The sequence below is a fragment of the Eulemur rufifrons genome, chromosome 12, assembly GCF_041146395.1.
Source record: "Eulemur rufifrons isolate Redbay chromosome 12, OSU_ERuf_1, whole genome shotgun sequence".
NCBI classification, from domain to species: Eukaryota; Metazoa; Chordata; class Mammalia; order Primates; family Lemuridae; genus Eulemur; species Eulemur rufifrons.
The window spans coordinates 5323894-5344119 of record NC_090994.1 but is presented as its reverse complement, the minus strand read 5'-3'; the positions used below and the strand labels follow the sequence as shown (position 1 = coordinate 5344119).

General features: G+C 52.5%; 1 protein-coding gene across 3 annotated transcripts; it reads right to left on the bottom strand.

The window, feature by feature from the left end:
* Positions 1-2300: 2300 nt before the first annotated feature.
* On the bottom strand, positions 2301-16642 carry CLU (clusterin). 3 transcript variants are annotated; one of them, XM_069484825.1, is made up of 9 exons: positions 16562-16642; positions 12396-12531; positions 11071-11219; positions 9244-9414; positions 7838-8249; positions 6712-6819; positions 3804-4036; positions 2777-2952; positions 2301-2520 (listed from the first exon to the last, which is right to left on the bottom strand). In XM_069484825.1, the coding sequence occupies exons 2-9, from the start codon at positions 12487-12489 to the stop codon at positions 2511-2513; spliced, it is 1353 nt and encodes a 450-aa protein (XP_069340926.1). In that variant the 5' UTR covers positions 12490-12531; positions 16562-16642; the 3' UTR covers positions 2301-2510. The 3 variants fall into 3 exon arrangements, with proteins under 3 accessions (XP_069340926.1, XP_069340927.1, XP_069340928.1); XM_069484826.1 differs by lacking the exon at positions 2301-2520 and having other exon boundaries at positions 2773-2952; positions 16566-16605; XM_069484827.1 differs by lacking the exons at positions 2301-2520; positions 16562-16642 and adding an exon at positions 13521-13664 and having other exon boundaries at positions 2773-2952; positions 12396-12527.
* Positions 16643-20226: the final 3584 nt, after the last annotated feature.

Here is a 20226-nt window from a genome sequence, read left to right as displayed (position 1 = left end):
CACACAGAGAGTTCATTGTTGACCCTGTCCATGTGTGCCGTGGTCCGGCCTTCACGCTGTCACGTTGGCTGAGTGTAATCATCGGTTCTATTAACAAACCCTGAGAGCGCGGAGCTTTCTGCATTGTCTCTACAACCACTTTATACTTCCGGGGTTTGCCAAGCTATTCTCTCACAGCTGGGACGTGCCAGTTAATGCTGTGTCAGGGTGGGACGCTGAGGCGGGAAGCCCTGGGCAGCTAAAAGGTGGCAGTGAGGCCCCGTGACCCCCGGAGGCAGGCCTGGGTTCAGTCCAGCTCTGGCACGCACCGGCTGCGTGACTGCAGGTGCCCCTGTCAGTCCCAGCGTCCCGCCTGCCCTCACCCAGGTGTCCTGCATGGTCCAGCCTCGTGCTCAGCTGTGGCCAACAGCTCCAGGAACCAGCTGATTGCAGAGTCGAGACTCACTTGGACGCACAAACGTGGGGCCGTTTTACTCATTCTAACCAGGGTCCCCTCACTCGGTAACATCTCAGGCAGATTCTTTTACTTCCTGAGACTCCGCAGTTAATAGAACAGTTTGAGAACATCAGTCTCGTTCCCTCATCAAACAACGGCCTTCCTGCCAGCCCCAGCCCTACACAGAGCTCTGCTCTGCACGTACCTGGGTGGCGTCCCTGCTCCCACCCGTCCCCTACTCCTGGCTACTTTACCGTGGCAGCCGGGCAACCTGAGGTCATTTCAACAGCCACCGTGTGCCATGAAGAATTGGGGTGAGTGTTCCCACATTCTGGCCTTCCTGGCTACACGACACTCCTCTGACGAAGGCTACCCCAGGAAGCCTTTGTAATGTGGAGGAAATAACCTCTGCCTTAGGGGTAATTGTGGGGACCGAGTGGGATTACATAAGGCCGTTGGCCCAAGTATCGGAGCATTTTGGTTAGCCCAGGGCGGCTGTTTACAGTTGTGCAAGCTGTACACTGCACAACTTCGGTGTCATTTACCTTGTAGTTATCAGAGATTGTATTTTATTACATCCAGGGACCCTCAAACCCAGGCCACTGTGCCAAGGGTGAAAGAGGGTGCGGAGAAGGGGTCCCAGGGAGCCTCAGAGGCAGCTTTCAGATCGGCCTTTTATGGTGCTAATAATATATGGGAGTTTAAAGTAGGTGCATGAGAAAATTTTTTAAAAAATACTGGATATAGTGACTGCCAGAATCTAGCAACATAATAGAAAAGAGAAAGTAATTTTTGAAACATGCCGTGTGACATTAATGTGACATGTACTTTGCAATTATGGTCATTTAAATAAATCCCGCTGACCCCATAATCCTAGGTAATGTGTACCATTAAGTGAATGATACCAACTTTATTCCAAATTTCCTTGTCAGCAGTACTAAAATACTTACTTTGGACACAAGCTAGGCCTCACAAGTTTGTGGCTTGTGTAGCTGAGGTGCTTATAACCTAAAAGACAGAAAAGGGACAGTGGCCTAAGAACGTTCTAAGCTATGAATTTACACGTGGACTTTGCTAAGGACCTGGATGCAGCCAGATGACTTTTTTCCCATTTGCAGCCTATTTGATGAACAGAATTCTATAATGAGAGCCTATTGATGAGTGAGAGGTTTGTTGCGCTGAAGTTGGGATTTGTACCGTTGGGTGATCAGGGCCACCTGCTGGCAGCACTGGGTACTGCAGCGCAGCTATATTTCCAGACTGAGCCCCGAATGAGCATCCAGAACCCCTAAGCAGAGCCATTCCGGTGGTCCAGGCAAAGAAGTGAAGCTCGTATGACCTGGCAGTGGACAGACAATGCCACTGTCAAGAAAGCGCCCCAGGAATGCTGAGCTGTCACAACTAAACAGAAAACTGCCTCATTTGGTTTTTGGGGACTATGGTTTCCATAAGGAAAATATTAATTATGTATTAAAATACCCGGCGTGCCTCACCATCACCCGTTCTTCGCCTTAATTTTCAGCGTATTCCTTCAGACTGCCCTCACCCTGCCCAGCATACTCTGACGGATTTATAATGAAATGGAAAATTCATTTCTCAGGAAGGTGTTTTAGCTGCCTTGTTGGAACGCACCTCTCTTCCTGGAAGGAAGACATTCTTGAATTGGATCGATTTCGTCTCCACACCCCTTTCATTCCCCGCTGACCGACAGCCCCTAGAGCCTCTCGGCCACTGCTTTTTTTTTTTTTTTTTTTTTTTTTTTTTCCTTGGTCTCTGCTTCTTTTTTTTTTTTTTTTACCTCCCACCCCACAACAAAGGCACGCGGGAGGCAGAAACCCCACAGGAAAGAGGAGGCTGGGGGCACCCGGATCACAAGGCAGGTTTATTGAATTAGTCGCATGCAGGAGCAGCTCTTCCCCCCGGGCGGCAGGTGCAGGTGTTAGAGTGCGGGGTCCAGAGGGGACGGGCTGGGTGGGGCCTAGTGACACGCAGTGCTCTCTCGGTGGTGGGGGGCTGGCTCATCTCGGGGAGCTGCACTCAGGCGCCCCGTACATGGAAAAGCGACGGTCACATCTCACTCCTCTCTGAAATACAAAAGAAGTCCGGGTGGGGAAGGGGCGGGCTTCATATTCAGTGAGAGCAGCGACCAACGCTCAAATTCTCATCTACCACGGAAGAACGTTCTCAAAGGATAAATACAATTCCCAGTGATTTCCTGGCTTTGGCCTTGGGCTCTGGTGCCAGGAGCCGCCATTCCCACCAGGCTGTGTCCTCTGCCCCTTTCCTCGGCTCCCGGAGAGCCGCCGGGCCCCGCAGGCCCCGCAGGAAAGGGCCACTCACCGGTTCTTTTTGCGGTATTCCTGCAGCGCCTTCTCTGCCACCGTCTCGATAAATTGAGGGTTGCTCCTGGAGACTTCTTCTGGGACCGACACAGTGATGGGGTCAGAGTCAAACAGCTTCACAGCCACCTCAGTGACACCGGAAGGAGCGTCTGAGTCAGAAGTTCGGGACGTCACCTCGAAGGGAAACAAGAACGGAAGAGCTTAAACATGACGGTTAAAATGCACGTCTTCTGCAACAGAAGTCAGGCTTTCGGTAGGGAAGTCCTCCTGTTCCTTCCAGAAAATCTGGACAGCTGACCCCGTCGCTTCCTACTAATCTAGACATCTGTACAACTCAGTGGGCAGAAATGTCCTAGTTCACAGACACGCACTTGTAGGGGCAAATGACCAGCCCAGGGGGCACCCCAGAGAATAAAAGTGGTTTCCAAATATTTCCTTTGGGCAATCACTGGCCAGACAGACTGTGGTAGGGAAAAAAAGAATAGAAAAGAGGAGGGAAAAAAGGCATTCCTAGCACTAGAGAGAAGTTTTTATCACTGGCAGAGAACAAGGCACCAATTCATGAGCCGGTCCACATGGCACAGGGCAGCCGTGCGGCTTTGAGAAAAGAACACAGGCTTCTGGTTTGTTCCTGGCTTTGGCACCAAAAATTTAAAAATTAAAAAAAAAAAAAAAAAAAAAGAGTACAGGCTTTGCAAGCCAGGCAAACAGGTTCAAGTACCCAGGTGAGTCGGGGATCAGTTACCCAACCCTGGGCAGGTTGTGGAACCTCTTGATTTCCCCATCTGTAAAATGGGGTCATGCCATTTTACTCCACTGGGTGAGGAGGCTGCCATTCGGCAAGGTACGTCAAGTGTTTATATTTCCTGCCAGGTGATACATGCTCAATGAAAAGGATGCATGCCCCCCCCACTTTAATATCTTTATCTCATTTCAACTCTGCGGGGTTCATATCAGCTCCCGGTCACACCCGGAGCCCCCCCCCCCTGCCCCCGGTGTCAGCGTGCGGCCAGGACACGACTCACCGTGATGACCTGGAAATAGTACTGGTCTCCTTCGCCTTGGGTGAGGTTAGCCAGTCGGGACACCCAGTTGAACTGCTCGTTCAGCTGCTCCAGCAGGGAGGACGTGTTCAGCATCTTCCACTGGTAGGACTGGAGCAGGTCGTTGTACTTCTTGGTCAGCTTCTCTGCGATCCGCAGGGAGTCGTTAAGCTCCTGTCGCAGCTGCTCCTGAGAGGGGCTGTTGGCCGAACAGTCTGCCGGGAGACGGGAGGAACACAAGGCAGGACCGTGAAGGGAGAGGTAACAGCTCACGCGGCCGGGGCCTCCGGCAGCACCATCCTCAGTGGCATCCACAGACCGTCTGTTACCATCGGCGACAAAGCATTTCATAAACAGTTCGCCCCAGAGTGTGAATCAAGACACTGCTTCCTTCGTGGAGAAAGGCTTGCTCAGCTGAAGGAAACAGTGTACTTGGTGACGTCATTGATTTCTCTTTGGGTGCCAGACCCTTGTCTCCGTGGTGACTGGTGACACACAGTGGGGACCACACTCTCAGAGGCATCGATGTCAGGTGCTCCGTGTTCTCAGACCTGGAGCTGTTTTTGCTGTCCTCGTCCCTCCCAGGAATGATTTCCGGAGTGGGGGAGACGTGACTCGTAGCTACATGTGTGTGGCACCGACTGTGTACCAGACCCCACGTAAAGTCCTCCGTGGTGTCCCTTTCCTCTCACAGTCGGCCCTGTCTGGACATCAGTACTAACACTCTGATTTTGCCAATAATGAAATGGAGGCCCACAGAAGTAAAGAACTTACCTAAAATCATAGAAGACACAGTTTGTGAGGCCAAGATTGAACCCAGGTCTTTCACTCCTAAGCTTGGGCTCTTCCTACTCTGGGTCTATGGTTCTGGAAAGTTCTCCAAGCTTGACTTTTGAGCACATCTGCAGAGTTAGCAATTCTGGCCCCAAGAGCCCATATAGTAGAAGAGCCGGCCAGGACCCTCAGGCCACAAAGCACTGTAGCCTGGACACGAGGAGACCTTGCCTGCCCGCCTGCCACCCACCGCTGGTCACCAACCGCACCAGGACAGCAGGGAAGAGAGAATTCACACCTTTTGGTCCTTGAGTGCCTACTGCAGGTTGTCAGATTTATAAGAGCTGCAAACTACCCACTATCTCTGTAAAAACTACTGTTTTTCTCCCCTTGAGTTATTTCAAAAATATGCAGAGGAGGGTGTATCAAACCTCAGAGGAAAGGAGATCTTTGCACACTTTAGAATGGTGACTGCGATCATTTATATCAAAATAAAACAAAATGTTAGGTGGGGCAAGAAATAGGGTTACTTACAAGAAGCCAGGCTGGAAAGAAATATATAATAAATAATCTTAACTCTTTTACTGGGAAATGATTGAAAAATAAGAAAAGTCGTTGGGAACAGAGGCTCAGTCTAGAAGTTCTCAGCTGGGGCAATGGCGTCCTCTAGGGACATGTGGCGAGTTCTGAAGACATTTAGGTTGTTGCAATTGTTGGGGTGCTACTGGCATGTGGTGGGTAGAGGCCAGGGATGCTAAGCACCCCACGGTGCACAGGACACCCCCATGACCAAGAACATCCTGGCCCAAAATGTCAACAGTGTTGAAATTTGAGAAATGCTCATCCAGAGTTCCCGGGCAGGCCATGCTCAGGTGCTGCAAGCACCTTATATGAGAGGTAGCAAGTCCCCCTCGGGGCGGACCGTTCAGCTAAGCTACGACCAGCGACCATAGAGATGGGCACAAGAGGTCCCGTCTGAGCCCAGGCATCCATACCTCGTTTCTTTGGGCCCTAACGTGACTAACTTTCTTGTGGCGAGACACTGTGTCATTTATGCTAATCTAGGCTATTCTTATGGGAATAGCCCAAAGGCTTGGTTGTGAACTCATCTACAGTGTCATACGTCACCCTCGTAAAGCACTGGTATTTATTTTGTGGTGGCTTCTAGAATTACAGGAGTGAAGCTGGGACTATGTGAGCCATGGCAGACTCACTCGTATTAAGTAACAACAAAGCCTCAAGAGTGATAAGCGATTTAGAAGCAGAAACAATTAACCGTTTCCGATCATGCACTCCTGTGTACCAGGAACTATTCTAAACAGTTTTGCAGCTGTTACCTCAAAGCGGGAACAAGTTAATCAATTACCAAATCCAATCAAACAGAGGAACAGTTGGAAGGAAATATTCCCTTTGCCTACGGGACCAGCCAACCAAAGTAAATGTTGCCAGGATGCCAAAGTGCCGCGACCAGTGGCCCGAGGCCGCCAGAGGCCCCCAGGGAGAGAACACAGCGCACTGGCTGCAAACACATCCCAAACGTCTAGGCCCGAATCCCAGCTCGCCCACGTGGGGGCCATGGATCCACTGGATAAGTTACCAGCGCTTCTAGGACTGATTTCCTGGTAGAGTCACTCTGAGGAAATGAGTAGTTTGTGAAGTGTTTAGAACAGTGCCTGGTACATGGTACGTTTTGTTAAACAAAATACACACTGTCTACAATTTCATAACCTGCAGCAAAGAAATGAGGATGTCCACCATGCTTGGCCCTTGGGTCAGAATAACCGGGGAATCAAAGGCGAATGGCTTTCTCCAGCAAGCACAGTAGCTTGTGCATTGCGGACAGCGGGTGTACCCCGGGCCGGACGAGGCGGTGGGCACTTTCCACGTGCCTCAGGGACTCCAGGAACACCCTGCACTGTGATCCTGTTCTACAGAGGAGGAACCCCACTGTGCGAGGCTCAGGACCCACCCTGGGCCACAGCCTGAGGGCCACACAGCTGGAATCTGAGCTCCCGTCTGTCTGGCCCCGTCAGGGCTGCCCCAGGGAGGCAGCCGTGACCCAAGGACGCAGACCAGCGATGGTAGGGGTTGGTTTGTGGTCTGGCCCCCGACTCACCCACGGACAAGATCTCCTGGCACTTTTCGCACTGGTCCTTCATCTTCAGGCAGCCTGTGGAGTTGTGGCGGATCTCTCGGCACACCGCGCGGTTGTCTTCGTCGCCTTCTAGAAACAGGCACGGGAGAAAGTGTCAGGCCGAGGCGTTCAGCCACACACAGAGACGGGCCCCACTGACTCCTCTGAGCCCTTCCTCACCCCCGCGTGGCCCTTTGAGACGGTTCTGTGGCCAGAGCAGGTTGGAGTTTTTTTCTGCAGACACAGGCCCTGTGCTCTGGCTCCCTGCAGATGTCCCTGTGCCCCTGGGCTGGGTGTGGCCTCCCCTCCCCCCATCTCCATCAGAGGCGCCCTCTCCACTGCCACAGCCCTCATCGGGCTTCTCTGCAGCACCATAACCCCTTCTGCTCTGCATCTGTCTGGCTTGCTGCTCCTAGGGCTGTGCCGGGCAGGGAGCACACCCCCGGGGCAGGTGTGAGGCGCCTGACACCGCAGGGTCCGCCGCTATAGCGGCACAGTAAGTGCTTATGCAACTTTATCCATTTCAAGCCAAACCCCGGTGCCAGTCAAATGGCAGCCCACGGAAGACGTATCGGCCAACAAATGTCTATTGTGTCAATGAAGGAAACCACTCCTTAAAGTTTCGACTTTTCATGTCCACAGTAGACTTCATTCATTCAAAAAATATGCATGGAGCGCCCTTTCTATACCCAGCCCTGATGTTACAGCCCCAAACAACTTCCTTATCTGTAATATGGGCTGATTATGTCATTTGTCACCAACAGGTGCACACCTTCTACACAAAGCCCCGCGTTCCCAAGGGAAAGGGCTCTGGTTCTGCAGGACGAGGAGTCACCATCACACCCAGCAGTTGCAGGAAGGGACATAGCTGTCTGGAGAGGACAGATGCAGAGCCCTGCAGGGTCAGACTCTGGATCCCACTTTGTCAGCTGTGCAACTCTGGACACAGACCTTTCCTTCTCTTAGTTTTTGTCCTCTTTAAATGGGGCTAAGAACACCCTCGAGGGGTTGCTGGAGAAAAATCAAGATGGCACCTGCCAAGCCCCCAGCGTAGTGCTTAATATCTAACGGGTCCCCCTTCTCGGGACGAAGGAGACACCTGTCTAACCTTTTATGAAGTCCATCTGCGGGTGCTGGAAGGCGGAGCTGTGGAAGTTGACATCGATGGCCTGCTGGGCTTGGTGAATCATGTCAAAGAAGGGCTGGAACATGTCCTGGAAGTTGAGGGGCTCGAACGGGGCGTAAGGCAGGAGGCTGCGGGCGAAGCGGGACTTGGGGAACAACATGTGAGGCCGCCGGTGCAGCAGGCTGAAGGGCTGGTAGGGGGAGAAGTCCGGGAACTCGCGGGTGAAGAATTTGTCGCGGAAGAGCTCGTCCATGATGCTGGACGCCTGGCCGAAGTGGTCCTGCATGATGTCCAGCATGTGGCTCTGCTGCCGGTCGCTCTCCAGCAGCGAGTCGACGCGGTCGCCGTTCATCCAGAAGTAGAAGGGCGAGCTCTGGTTCAGGAACTCCTCAAGCTGGGACGGCCGGGACGGGCACAGTCAGGAGAAGCTTGCGACGGCCACAGCCTCCCGAGCCTCCCTCTGGGCCACACGGGCCGGGCCCTGCCCCTTGCTGCAATGGTCACACAGCAAATGACCAAAGGCCCCGCTGGGACTGGCCCCCAGGTATCCCCGCTGTCAGGACGGTGCCCTTTCTGCCTCCCTCTTTGGGGAGAGTTTAGAGACACTGTGAGGCCAAGAGGTTCACAGGCCTGTCACTTCGGATCAGTCTGCTATTGTCTTTGGGTGATGACGCCCACCCCTGCTCAGCGGAGGGCCACCCTCGGGGATCAGTGAAACTCATTGAGTCCTGACCAAGAGAGGCCCACAGCTGAAGACAAGATCAAGGTTAATGTACTAAAAATTTTTAATTCCCTCCCCTAAAGGGGACACAGGGCTCTGCCAGGCCATGAAGCCATTAGTAATTAGCAAATGATTAGCAGTGATTAGCTGGATAACAGTCTTCTGAGACTGCAGTCCCCAACCCCTGGCCACTCCCCATCCGAGACCACTACTGTAAACTGCGCAGGAAGGGATCTAGATTGCGTCTCCTTATGAGAACCTAATGCCTGATGATCTGAGGTGGAGCTGAGCGGGTGATGCTAGCGCTGGGAAGCAGCTGCAAATACAGGTTATCATTAGCAGAGAGGTTAGATTGCACAATAAATGTAATGTGCTTGAATCATCCCAAAACCTTCCCCCGCCATCTGTGGAAAAATTGTCTTCCATGAAACTGGTCTTTGGTGCCAAAAAGGTTGGGGACTGCTGTTTTAAGAGATGGCAAATACCTGACTAACATCCTTATGGCTCCACCTGTGCCAGACATTACCAGTTGAGCATAGCACTCCAGGCCCCAGTGCAGCCAGCCAGTACTAATCAATTGCATCTGGCATGTGGAATGTAGCATATTTCACTGGGTTCCCCTCATTCCCCACTCAGAGTCTTGGCCACACGCGTGTCCCCTTTTCACCTGACGGCCCACCAGGCCCGAGCCGCTTCTGCAGACACGTGCGTAGAACTTCATGCAGGTCTGTTTCAGGCAGGGTTTACACTCTTCCCAGAGGGCCATCATGGTCTCGTTGCACACTCCCGAGAACGCCTTCAGCTTCGTTTCCGAGTCCCTGGTCTCATTTAGGGCATCCTACGGGAAGGCACGACGAGGCCAGGTGAGCCCCACAGGGATCACAGGCTTCATGCCCTGCAGCCTGGGGGTCCCCACCCCTGCTCCGGCTCAGCCTTTCCTTTGTTCGCCCCCCCTCCCCGAAGGCTCTCCCCACTGGGCTCTCAGCAGCCTCTGGTGACGGGAAGCCACTGTCATCTGAAGTCCTTCCCGACTCCTGGAACCCACGTGCGCTGACACTCTGCCCCAGGAGTGACCTCCCACTGATGCCTCAGTTCCTACTCTCAGCTGCTCTGGTGTTTCAATGTCACCTTCCAGAGCAGGCTGGAGGCTCCCTGAATCTTATTTTTCTGTTGCGACCTCAGCCCCTGGCATGCAAAGGGAGTCTCAGGCTTTCAAAACCAAAGCCGCACCAACTACCAACACTCTCTAAAGTGCCCGTGCCACTTGACCCAAAAATTCAGTAAGAATCTATACCAAAGAATTCCCCTAATAAAAAAATCTGTATGCCTAAAGATATTTGTTATAGTATTAGTTTATGACAAAGAAAATCAGAGTCAACCCAGATATTTAAAAATAGAAGACAAGTTGAACAAATTGCAGTACACATAAAGCGCAGACAGTACAGCTTTACAGGGATGTCTATAATAAGTTTTAAAATTATATGCATTATGTTAATTCATAATTTTAATATAGCCACTGTCAAAAAAAAGTACAGAGAAACAGAGTAGTAAGAAATAGATCAAGTGTGAACAGTGAATTGTGTTTGGGCAAAAGGATTATGGAAAAACTTTTCCTCTTCTACTTTGCTATCTGAAAATCTCTATAAATGAGTGTGTTGCTCTTCAAAAAAAAAAAAAAAAAGTGATGGCAAGAAATGGCATAAAGTTTCATAGCAAGTTAAAGCTGCATCCAGGCAGGCATTCCCTTAAGTGGCTTCCATGGAATTGTGCTAAAAGCTGTTAGGAAAAACAAAATGAATTCCCTGGTCAATTTGATTTGGAAAATTCTGGGTTAAATGAAGTTCCAAGAGTTTCTTTATTGCAGAAGTTCTCAGAGCCTTTAAAAGGCTTTTTGCATGCATGATGGATCATGAAGGTGGCAGGTGGCTCCTTCATTGGGGGTGGCGTGGGAGCATGTTCTTAGGGTACTCTTAAAGAGATTATTGATTTTTTAAATAAGTTGCTCATTGAATTATAGTGTTTTAGTTTGTTGACTCATTAAGCACAGGCTAGACCAGCTATGTCCACTATTGGACTTAAGGTATCTCTTTATGAAATAGTCCAGAACTCTAGAAAGACAGGGTGCTTGCCCTAACTCGAACCATATCACCCGCACTAGATAAGCTTCCAGAAGGGTGCGCACCATCCCCCACCCCACCCCTGCCACCGCCCTAACCAGAGCCTAACTCAGAGCTTGCACAGGGCCGGGGTTTAGAGACATCTATTGAAGGGTATCTGGGCGTCAGGCCCTGGGCCAGGCTTGGAACAAAACCAGATTCAAGATCAGACCCTGTGAAGCTTTCAAAAGCGAATAAACCTCCCCTATTTCCTAACAGCAGCCTCAGCATCAGCTGACACAGCCCTGGGAGGACTGCGGGTCACCATGGCAACCCAGGGAGGCCCCACAACGCCCCCTCCCTCCCCTCCAGGCCGTGGTCAACAGGCTCCTCCTTACCTCCTTCTGCTTCTTGGCTTCCTCTAGGACGTGGAGCAGTGACTTGCGCTCTTCGTTGGTTTTTACTATTAGGGACTTTATCTCTTTCACCCCATTGACAGCATTTTGAATTTCCTTATTAATGTACTTACTCCCCTGGGTGGACATTTCTGCAAGAGAAGGGCAGGAAGCAGAGTGAGGCGAGAGGAAGAGATGGCGTTGGGGATGTCACCCTGGAACCAGCTGGAATGATTAGATAGGGACGTTCAGTCCAGGGGCTGTCAAGGCTGGGACCCCCTCTCCCCGGCCGGCAGCATCACGGCCCCAGCCTTTCCCTGACACAGGTTCCCGTCACAGACTCCTTGTCCACCACACTCTGCTGCTCAGAAAGGCAGACACAGGAGGAGCCCTGCCTGACCACTGCCCTTCCGCCCTGGAGCACAAGCCAGGAGCAAAAGAAAATTTTCAAGGGGGAAAAAAAAACTAAACCTAGAAATGTAAACTCTGAAGCATCAAAATATAATATATTATTATTTTGGACACAAATCTTTCTGGTACTCAGTTTAACCAAACATTTGTACTTCGTTGTTCCAATGCACGGTGCCAGGCGATGGGGACAGGAAGATGAGTGAGTGATCAGGGCACAGTACTGGTGCCAAATGCTATGGAACACCATGTCACCCAAGTGCCACTCATCTGGTGCTTGTCCCATGGTGAGTGCGGTGCCAGACACTTCATGTGCATCTCACTGAACACTCCAGCATCGTCACCACGCCCACGTCACAGATGGGGGAAGCAGCAGAGGGAGGAGGTGTCCAGGGACACAGAGTGCCAGGGAGGCAGGATGAGGTTCTGCAGGTCTACCGGACGCTGGCACCTGCAGTTAGCAACACTGCGTTGTAACCTGAAATTCGCCAAGAGACTGGATCATAAGTGTTCTCGCCACACACACAAAAAGGTAACCATGTGAGGTGATGGATATGCCAATTAGCTTGACAGTGATAATCATTTCACAACATATATGTCTCGCAAAACATCACATTACAACATTCCCTGCCTCGTGAGCAGAGACTATGGAGCCTGCTTTTCCGAGTGGAGAAGAGAAACACACAGTGGCAAGAGCTGGGGACACTCCACAGGGGAGATGGACAGAGCCTCCTACAGTCCAGGCACAGCTTCGTGGAGGAGCCAGGACTTGGGGCCCTAGAGGCAAGGGTTTGGAGGGGGCCCGGGCCCAGGAACCCAGACCCAGTGCACAAGGTGAGCACGGTCTTTGACACTGGGCGAAGGCAGCAGCCGCGCCCTCTGGCCCTGTAGCCTGCAGGCATCTCGCTTGGTCTACTTACCCTGGAGCTCCTTGCTGGAGACCGCCGGGTCTCCCAGGACCTGCCCACTCTCCCAGGCCAGCAGCAGCCCCGCAAACAGTAGCAGGGTCTTCATCTCGCCTCCCTCTGCAATTCTGGAATCCTAGCACGCCTCTGTCTGTGGGGAACAGGAGACCGTCATGGTAACAGCTAGACAGCCTGCTGGTTTCCTGCCCAGCCTGCCCTGCGGCAGCTTCCCAGAGACCAGGACTCGGTGCCCTCGGCTGTCCCCTCCGCTGGCATTGCTGCGTTTTTATCCCTGAGGAAATTGGGGGCAGAGACCAGACTTGCCACTGACACCTTCAAAAGAAAGTGAAGGCGGGAGGTAGAGGGAGGGAGGAACTACAGACAGCAGCATCAGGCAGAAGGAACAAGGACATCCGTGCAGGGGAGCCGGGCTCCCATCCCAGCCGCCTCCGCCCCCGCAGTGGCTGCATGCGCCTCCGCCAGGCACCCGGGCTTTCCTGTGCCTTGTCCAGAAAGGGCGTCTATCATGTCAAACACCGAAAATACCTCCCTGGGGTCACTCATCCGTCCCTCCCCGTGCCCCCCCTGCAGTGGGACTGCATCCCGGGCCCAGCCATGTCCCCTGCAATGTGCACCCCAACCCCCTCCCCCCAGCAGACATTCCCATCGATGGATCCCAGCGCTATGCCCGCACGGAGCCCCAGCACCACCTGAACTCGCTTTTTGAGAGTCTGAGGCAGTAAGCGCCAGCCCCCTGGGTTGGCATGGAGATTAAATCCATGTACATCCCAAGCCAGCGAGCGCGTGAGCCCTGAGCTGGGCCGCTGTGCATTCAGGGCTGTGAATAGAGTAGAGCCAGGAAGCAGGATGATTCTCTGCAGGGGGCAGAGAGGAAGGGCAGGGTCGGAGGGTTAACGGTGAGGCTGCCCCTTTGCTCTGCCGGGCCCCTTCACACTGCCCGTCCCCTCTAAGCCCACAGCAGTGTGCCCAGCCGGTGTTCCCGGCACCGCTGGGCTGGCTGCCCTGAGCCAGGGGACACGGGCCACAGCCCGGTCTTACACAATGGACCCTTTCCCAGAAGCTGAAGTTGTTGCATAAAACAGAACCCCTCCCCCTCCCCCCTTGCTTATCTGAGCTCACCCATTTCCCATAACAGAATGAACTGGGAGGTGGGGCCACCCTGCCTGCAATGCTTCCCATCCAAAACCTGCTCAGCCCAGCAGGCCCATCTGGACACCTGGTAAAACATTAATAAGGAAAGCTTCTCATCGAGGTAATTAGACACGCACAGCAAAGGAGCAGCGTGGGAGAAGAGATGGGGTCAGTGCCTTCCCCAAAGACAGGGTGGGTGGCTGGATGGGTTCGCCGGGACGGCTGCAGCAGTGGGTCACACAGGCTCCGCCCCAGCTGCCCACTGAGGCCTGAAATGTCTCCAGCAGGGACAGAGCCTTTGTCACGCCAGAGACAAAGCCATCCAGAAACACCTCTCTGCAGGGGCCCCTGAGAAATCCCTGCAGAAAGAGGTTCCACCCAGAAAACCGGGTGCTGCACTCCGAAGAACCAGGCAGCAAGGCAGGGCACTAGCTGAGGAGGTGCACAACTCAGCAGCGGGCACAGGGTATGCCACCAGGAGCCTGGGGTCGCCCTGGCAAGCCACCAAGCTCAGAGCTGAGAAAGAGATCATTCTCTCACTCACCCCCTTTGCCTTAGAGGGGAGGCTACAGCCCAGAGCTGGCACGGGGCTCCCCAAGGCCCACAGCAAGCTAGTGGCAACCCCAGGATGAGAACCCAGCCCTCCCAACACCCAGGCCAGTATTCTTCCCTTGACACAGAGTCACTTAAGTCTCTGAGCCTCAGTTTCTTCATCTGTAAAATGGACCTAATGCCGACTTCTGAGATGACTGGGTTCTGTAAACATGAGGGTCTTATACAATCATTAAATTCCGACTACTTCAAAATTTGACCCAGGACCAATCCTGAGCATTGGCAATATCTAGTGGGCATGTCTGGAGAGGGGCAGAAACCGAAGCAGGCCCACAGAGGCCACCTGCGGTCTCCCCACCCCCAACCGTGTGGCTCTGCCTTGGTGAAATGATCAGCTACGTTTTAAAGCGCTTATGTATTACCTGGCGGGCTTGTTCTAATGCTGGTTCCGAGTGAGAATCTGCTTTGCTGGCGAGCTGACAGGGGAGGTGATGCTGCTAGTCCAAGGACAGCGGCAGAGCAGCAGCTGCACAGCTCAACTGCCCTGTTCTCCTCCCACCTCCTCCGCCTCCTGGGCACCTGGCTGTCAGCCTCCCCCGTGGACAAGCCACACTGCGGCCAAGGCCCTCTAGTCCCCACCACTATCACACAGCTTCTTTTCCCCTAGGGAGGCTTAAACCACCAGGGCTGGCTGCTTTGACCTGAAAAGGCTGTCCCCGTGAACAAGGGGGCTGTATGGGACAAGGAGGAGGAGACAGAGGAGGATCGGGTGGACTTGGAGAGGAGCTCTGTTCCAGGCACACTCTCCTGGGAGCTTGAAACTCACCAGCTTCCCAAAAGCTCCCAAGCACACCTCCAAAGCCAGAGGTGTCCCAGCAGGGCAGGGCTGGGGGCTTAGGAACGCCAACAACCGTGTATTGAGAGCTGTGGGAAGGACACGGAGACATAAGCCTGCACAGTTGTGAACCCAAAGCCCTGGCCGCTACCCAACTGCCTCCCCAGTTGGAGAAAACTAAACCAAAAGGAAAAATGAGAAAAGGAGTCACCTGTAATCACACCACCCAAAGGCAAATATTAACACTGGTATATTTCCTTCTATCTTCCATGCATTTTTATATCATCACATCCTTTACATCCACTGTCTTCAAATATTCTTTAAAAGCACACTTTTGTGGCTGTATAAGATTCTACTTTCTGGCCAGGCACAGTGGCTCACGCCTGTAATCCTAGCACTCTTGGAAGCCAAGGTGGGAGGATCACGCTTGAGGTCAGTAGTTCGAGACCAGCCTGAGCAAGAGTGAGACCCCCGTCTCTACTAAAAATAGAAAAATTAGCCGGGCAACTAAAAATAGGAAAAGTTAGCCAGGCGTGGTGGTACGCACCTGTAATCCCAGCTACTTGGGAGGCTGAGGCAGGAGGATCACTTGAGCCTAGGAGTTTGAGGTTTCAGTGAGCCATGATGATGCCACTGCACTCCAGCCTGGGCAATGGAATGAGACTTTGTCTCATAAAAAAAAAAAAAAAAAGATTCTACTTTCTGATGTACCCCATTTATTTTACCATTCTCACAAGGTTGGGCATTTAAGTAGTCTCTAATTCCCCAATATTATTATAAGTTACATTCTCACGAGCATCCTTTTATAGCATCTATTTTACACTCTTAAATTTCTAACCTCTCCCTTTAAGATAATAATAATAATGGCTTATTTTTTTACTAGGTCCAGAAATTCTGGAAGGTCAAGAGGCTTTGGCTCTAATCCCGGTTCTGACACTTATTTGCTGATTAGCTGGAGACAGTCCTAAACCTCGCGGGGCCTCAGATTATCTTCTGTAAAATGAGACGGCGGAATCAGACATCTAAGGCCTGATGGAGCTCGTGTGACTTTTCTCTGTTGCACCTTGGGTGCATTAGGAAGCAGAAAAAGTAGGATTTAAGTGGTTGCAGCATATACTTAAATCCATAATGTCGTACTTAGAAACACACGCTATGAGAGGACTAGAAAACTCAGGAGAAAGCAAGATGACTCATGCAAGCCTGCAGCAGCCGCAACTGAGAGATCAGCATCCTCCCGGGGAGATGGTGCAGGAAGGAGCTCCGCGCAGGCCAGCCCCGTCCGCAACCTGCTAGCCTGGGCCTCCCGCAAGGCACGGTAGGTCTCCGGTCTCAGTTTCCCCAATTTTGCAAAAGGAGGGTCATTCCACCTGTCCTGTTTACCCCCTACCGAATGGTGGCTGGAGCTCCGTGCACTCAGGGACCCTGAGTCCCAGGCTGCGCTCCGCCCTCTGCAATTCGGCCCCTGGCTCAGCTGCCCGGCGATGGGGCTCCAGCCACCTCCCTTCCCAGGCTTCCCGGGGCTCCGTGTAAATGAGGCGACCTGTCATCTCTCCCACCCCGCTGCCACCCCACCCCCACCCCCCGCCTGCCCGTCGGTCCCGCTGTGGCTCTGCGCAGGGGCAGGAAGACAGGGACATCTCACCCGCCTGCAGCCCCGGCGCCCGCACTGCTCCTGGCGACGCCGCGTGGTGAGCACGGTGAGGCGCCGTATTTATAGCGCTGGGCTGGCGCACACCCCCTTTGGGGCTGGCTGCAAACCTTCGTGACTCACGCCCAAAGAATGCTGCGCGATGCACGGGGAGCTTTCTGGAAGCGGGGAGGTTGGGGGCGGCGCGGCACCGGGCGTGGGGCGCCGGGGGGCGCATCAGCACCGCTAGTGCCCGCGACGGCTTCAGGGGAGACCCGGGGGTGCGGCCCCTCACCGCCCCCCAGCTGGGGGTGGCGCCCCCAGCAGGGAAGAGCCTGGGTTCACGGCCCAGCTGAGCGCTCCTCGCCTTGCGATTGGAGGGTCCCCTGCACCCCTGGCCCGGTCCCAATCCAAAATACAGTACCATGGTTCCCCGCCCTATTGAACAGTAACCTTTCACATTGCACAGGCGCCACTTCTCTTAGGACATTTAAATAGGAAAGTGTCAGACAGACACAGTGAGCCTGGGTTGTGCTACAGAAGACAACACAAGAGGCACTGAAGTGCAGACTCCGTGCCCATCACGCTGACCTGGCGGTGGGTCCTCCACTGACCTGGTGGGCCGGGAGGACACAGAATTGACCAGAGCATGTGTCTGGGGAACCGGAAGTCCTCTCCTGGCTCCTTGATCCAAGGAGCTTAAAGCAATTATTGTCCCCATCCACTCGGGGCCCCGCCAAGCAGGGTGGGCTGCATGGGGTGGGACCCCTGCAGACGCACACTTGGTTTAATGCGCTACATTTGCAGTCCGGAAATTCTTGATAGTTTTTGGACTCGGCGTCCGGCACTTTCATCTTTCACGGGGCCTCGCCAATGAGGCAGCCAGATCTGTGTCTAGAGGGGTTCGCCCCTTGCAACACTGCCATGCGTTCCTTCTGCAGGGGGCAGGGAACATCCCCTGTCCCAAACACCCCACCCTCTGACAGGGAAGGAACAATCTGGAAACCGGGGAGGGGACAGATGCTACTTCTTGGGGAAGAAGCTGAGCTCTAAGAGGGAGGGCAAGGGGCTGACAGTGGCGCTCATGCTGACGGGGGAGATGGGTGCCGGGCAGATACAGGCAGCCCAATTCAGGTGGCTGACTGTACGCTAAGGGCTGAGTTTTCCTGTTCCCCCTTTGGAGGCACAGCCTGGGGGCACAGTCCCCAGTTGCCCAAGGTCCAGGGGCCACTAGGACCCACCCCTTTTCAGGAGGCAACCTTGGGAGAATCTTCTAGGCCTGCTGAAGTGGAAGGTGCAGGGAAGTCTGACTACAGTCTTAGCTGTGCCTGGAGGCATTGGGTGGCCTTGGACAAGTCACTTTGCTCCCAGGGCTCAGTTTCTTCATCTGGACGATGAGGACTGTGGCATGTGTCACCTCTTAGGTCCCTTCACCCTAACCTGACACAATGCCAAGCATAAAAAGGTCACCAATCCAGAAGAAAAAAAAAATCCAGCAAGGCCTTGGAGCAATACTTTTTCCCCAAGAAGAGGTTTCATTTTATTTTCCTTAAAAAAAAAAAACCTCAAAGAAGTCTAATTATCAGGATCAGCTACATTTTCTGGAGAAAGTGCCTCCTCCTTAGAATATCAGCATCTGAGGTCGGAAGAATTGTTTCTGAGCTCACTCCTTGTAACTCTTCTGTTCTGTAGCTCCCCCAGCATCCGGTACAGGAGCCATAAATCTACCGGAGCTGCATTTTTAAAAATTGAATTTTGAAGGTCAGGCAGGGAGATTCTGCTTTAGTCAGCTGAAGGAGGGGAAGGGAGGAGAGGAAGGGATTTAGGAGAAAATAGCACGATTCATGGCCATGACCGTGATCCCCTGGGAATGATTACTTGATTACTCCAGCTACAAAGCAAACAAGATTCAGAAGATTAAACTCTAATTACAAAAATAAAAAAGTGTGAAATTTGAAAGGACCATAAATGCATCACTGGATTTTTAATATTCTAAATAGGCCACAGAGGTTGACTGGTTAAGCCCTCACACACTGTTTGATCCCCACACTAGGCAGTCATCCTGCCTGTGTTTGAATGCCACCAGTAACGGGGAGCTCACTACCTTCCATGCCACAAGTTCTCTAATAAAGCTGTTGATAGAGTTAGGGCCTTCTTTTGTTGAGTCACTGTCTGGCTCCTGTACGAGCTGGTCCGGAGCCCAGGTCCGGTGCTCTGGAACCACACAGAGAAAATCCACCCCATCTCTCCCCTGGAAGCCCTTCTGGTATCTGAAGGCAACTTAGTCTGCATCTCCCAATGAGATGCAGCTCCTCACTCAGTTATCATTTGCAGACTCTTCCCCAACCCCTTGGCCTTCTGGACCTTGTCTCTCCTGGAACCCTGGGCCCAGCACTGGGCCTGCCAATGCCAGGGGGCCTGAGCACACAGGGCAGAGCAGGACCACCCCCTCTGTCACCCGAAACCCTCCAAACACGCTCAGTCCAGATGCTGAGTCAGCAGGCTGATTCACATAGAATGCGTCATCTTGTTGGCAGGTGCTGTTTGATCCTTTGTCTCCCACCGTGGACTTGTACAGCTGGCTTTGGGGTTTTAGTCTGATTTCTTTTCTTGGAGTGGCAGGGCCCCCAGGGAGAGGCATAGAGGGGACAAGTAAAGAGCTTTCCATGTATCTGTTTATCTCTTTAGGCTTTGCCCACCCTCTGTAGCTGCCCAAATGTCTCCCAGCCTGGTTCGCTATGCAGTGTCCTTGTTACACACCCCCACCCCTGCCTTTGTCCAGCTTGGCGCCACCAGCCCAACGGCTCAGCCACCACTGATGCAGCTGGAACAAGCTATAATAGAAATGAGCGAGACCATTATCCCGTAGCCTGTAATTAAGGATCACTCTCCAAGGTTTGGGGGAGGGGACAGGCTGGTCCACAGGTACAAAGTTGCAGTTAGATGGGAGGAACCCATTCTGGTCTCTGCGGCACCGCAGGCCAACTGTAGTTAACAGTAATGCGTTGTGTATTTCCAAATAGCTAGAAGAGAGAGTTTTGGATGTTCTCACCACAAAGAAATGATAAATGTTTGAGGTGATGGATTTGCTAATTACCCCAATTTGATCATTACACAATGTGTACATGTATCACAGCATCACATTGTACCCCATAAATATGCACAATTATCATGTGTCAATTAAAAATAAAATAAAAAAAAAATCACTCTCCAGGCTGTAATTCTTTAATGGGTGTGTACGTTCAGTCAATTACAGGCTCATGATAAAATCATGGCTAATAAAATCATATCCAGTAAAATCAGGCCACAGTTGATGCAGAGGTCTTCTGATTGGTTTTTCCAGGCCTCCTTGAAGTCCAGAAACATCCACTCCATCAGTTGGCCCCCCTCACCTTCCCATTTAGGTTCTTGTTGGGAAGAGGTTTGAGGCCAGCCAATTCTAAATTGCCTATCATGAGTTTATAAATAGACAAACGTTACTTACACTGTTGTCACAGTTGCTCATGCTGTTGACTGGCTATGCTGTCTACATTTCACCGCAAAGTTGCTTAGCTCTAAACTTTAGTTCCAACTGTTTAGGTGAATGAGCCTTAAAAAAAAAATCTGGAGCCAGATCTGCCTCAAGTCAAACCTACTTTTTCCACAGCCATCTAGACTCCAACTAACAATTATTTTAGATC

Coding starts and splice junctions, on each gene's coding strand:
- CLU (XM_069484825.1), bottom strand. CDS start 12,489: ATGAAGACCCTGCTACTGTTTGCGGGGCTGCTGCTGGCCTGGGAGAGT. Junction 8,250..9,243: donor CGGGCCTGGTGGGCCGTCAG/GTGAAAAGGGGA, acceptor CGGCCGTCCCAG/CTTGAGGAGTTCCTGAACCA. Junction 4,037..6,711: donor CCAGGAGATCTTGTCCGTGG/GTGAGTCGGGGG, acceptor GTCTCCCGGCAG/ACTGTTCGGCCAACAGCCCC.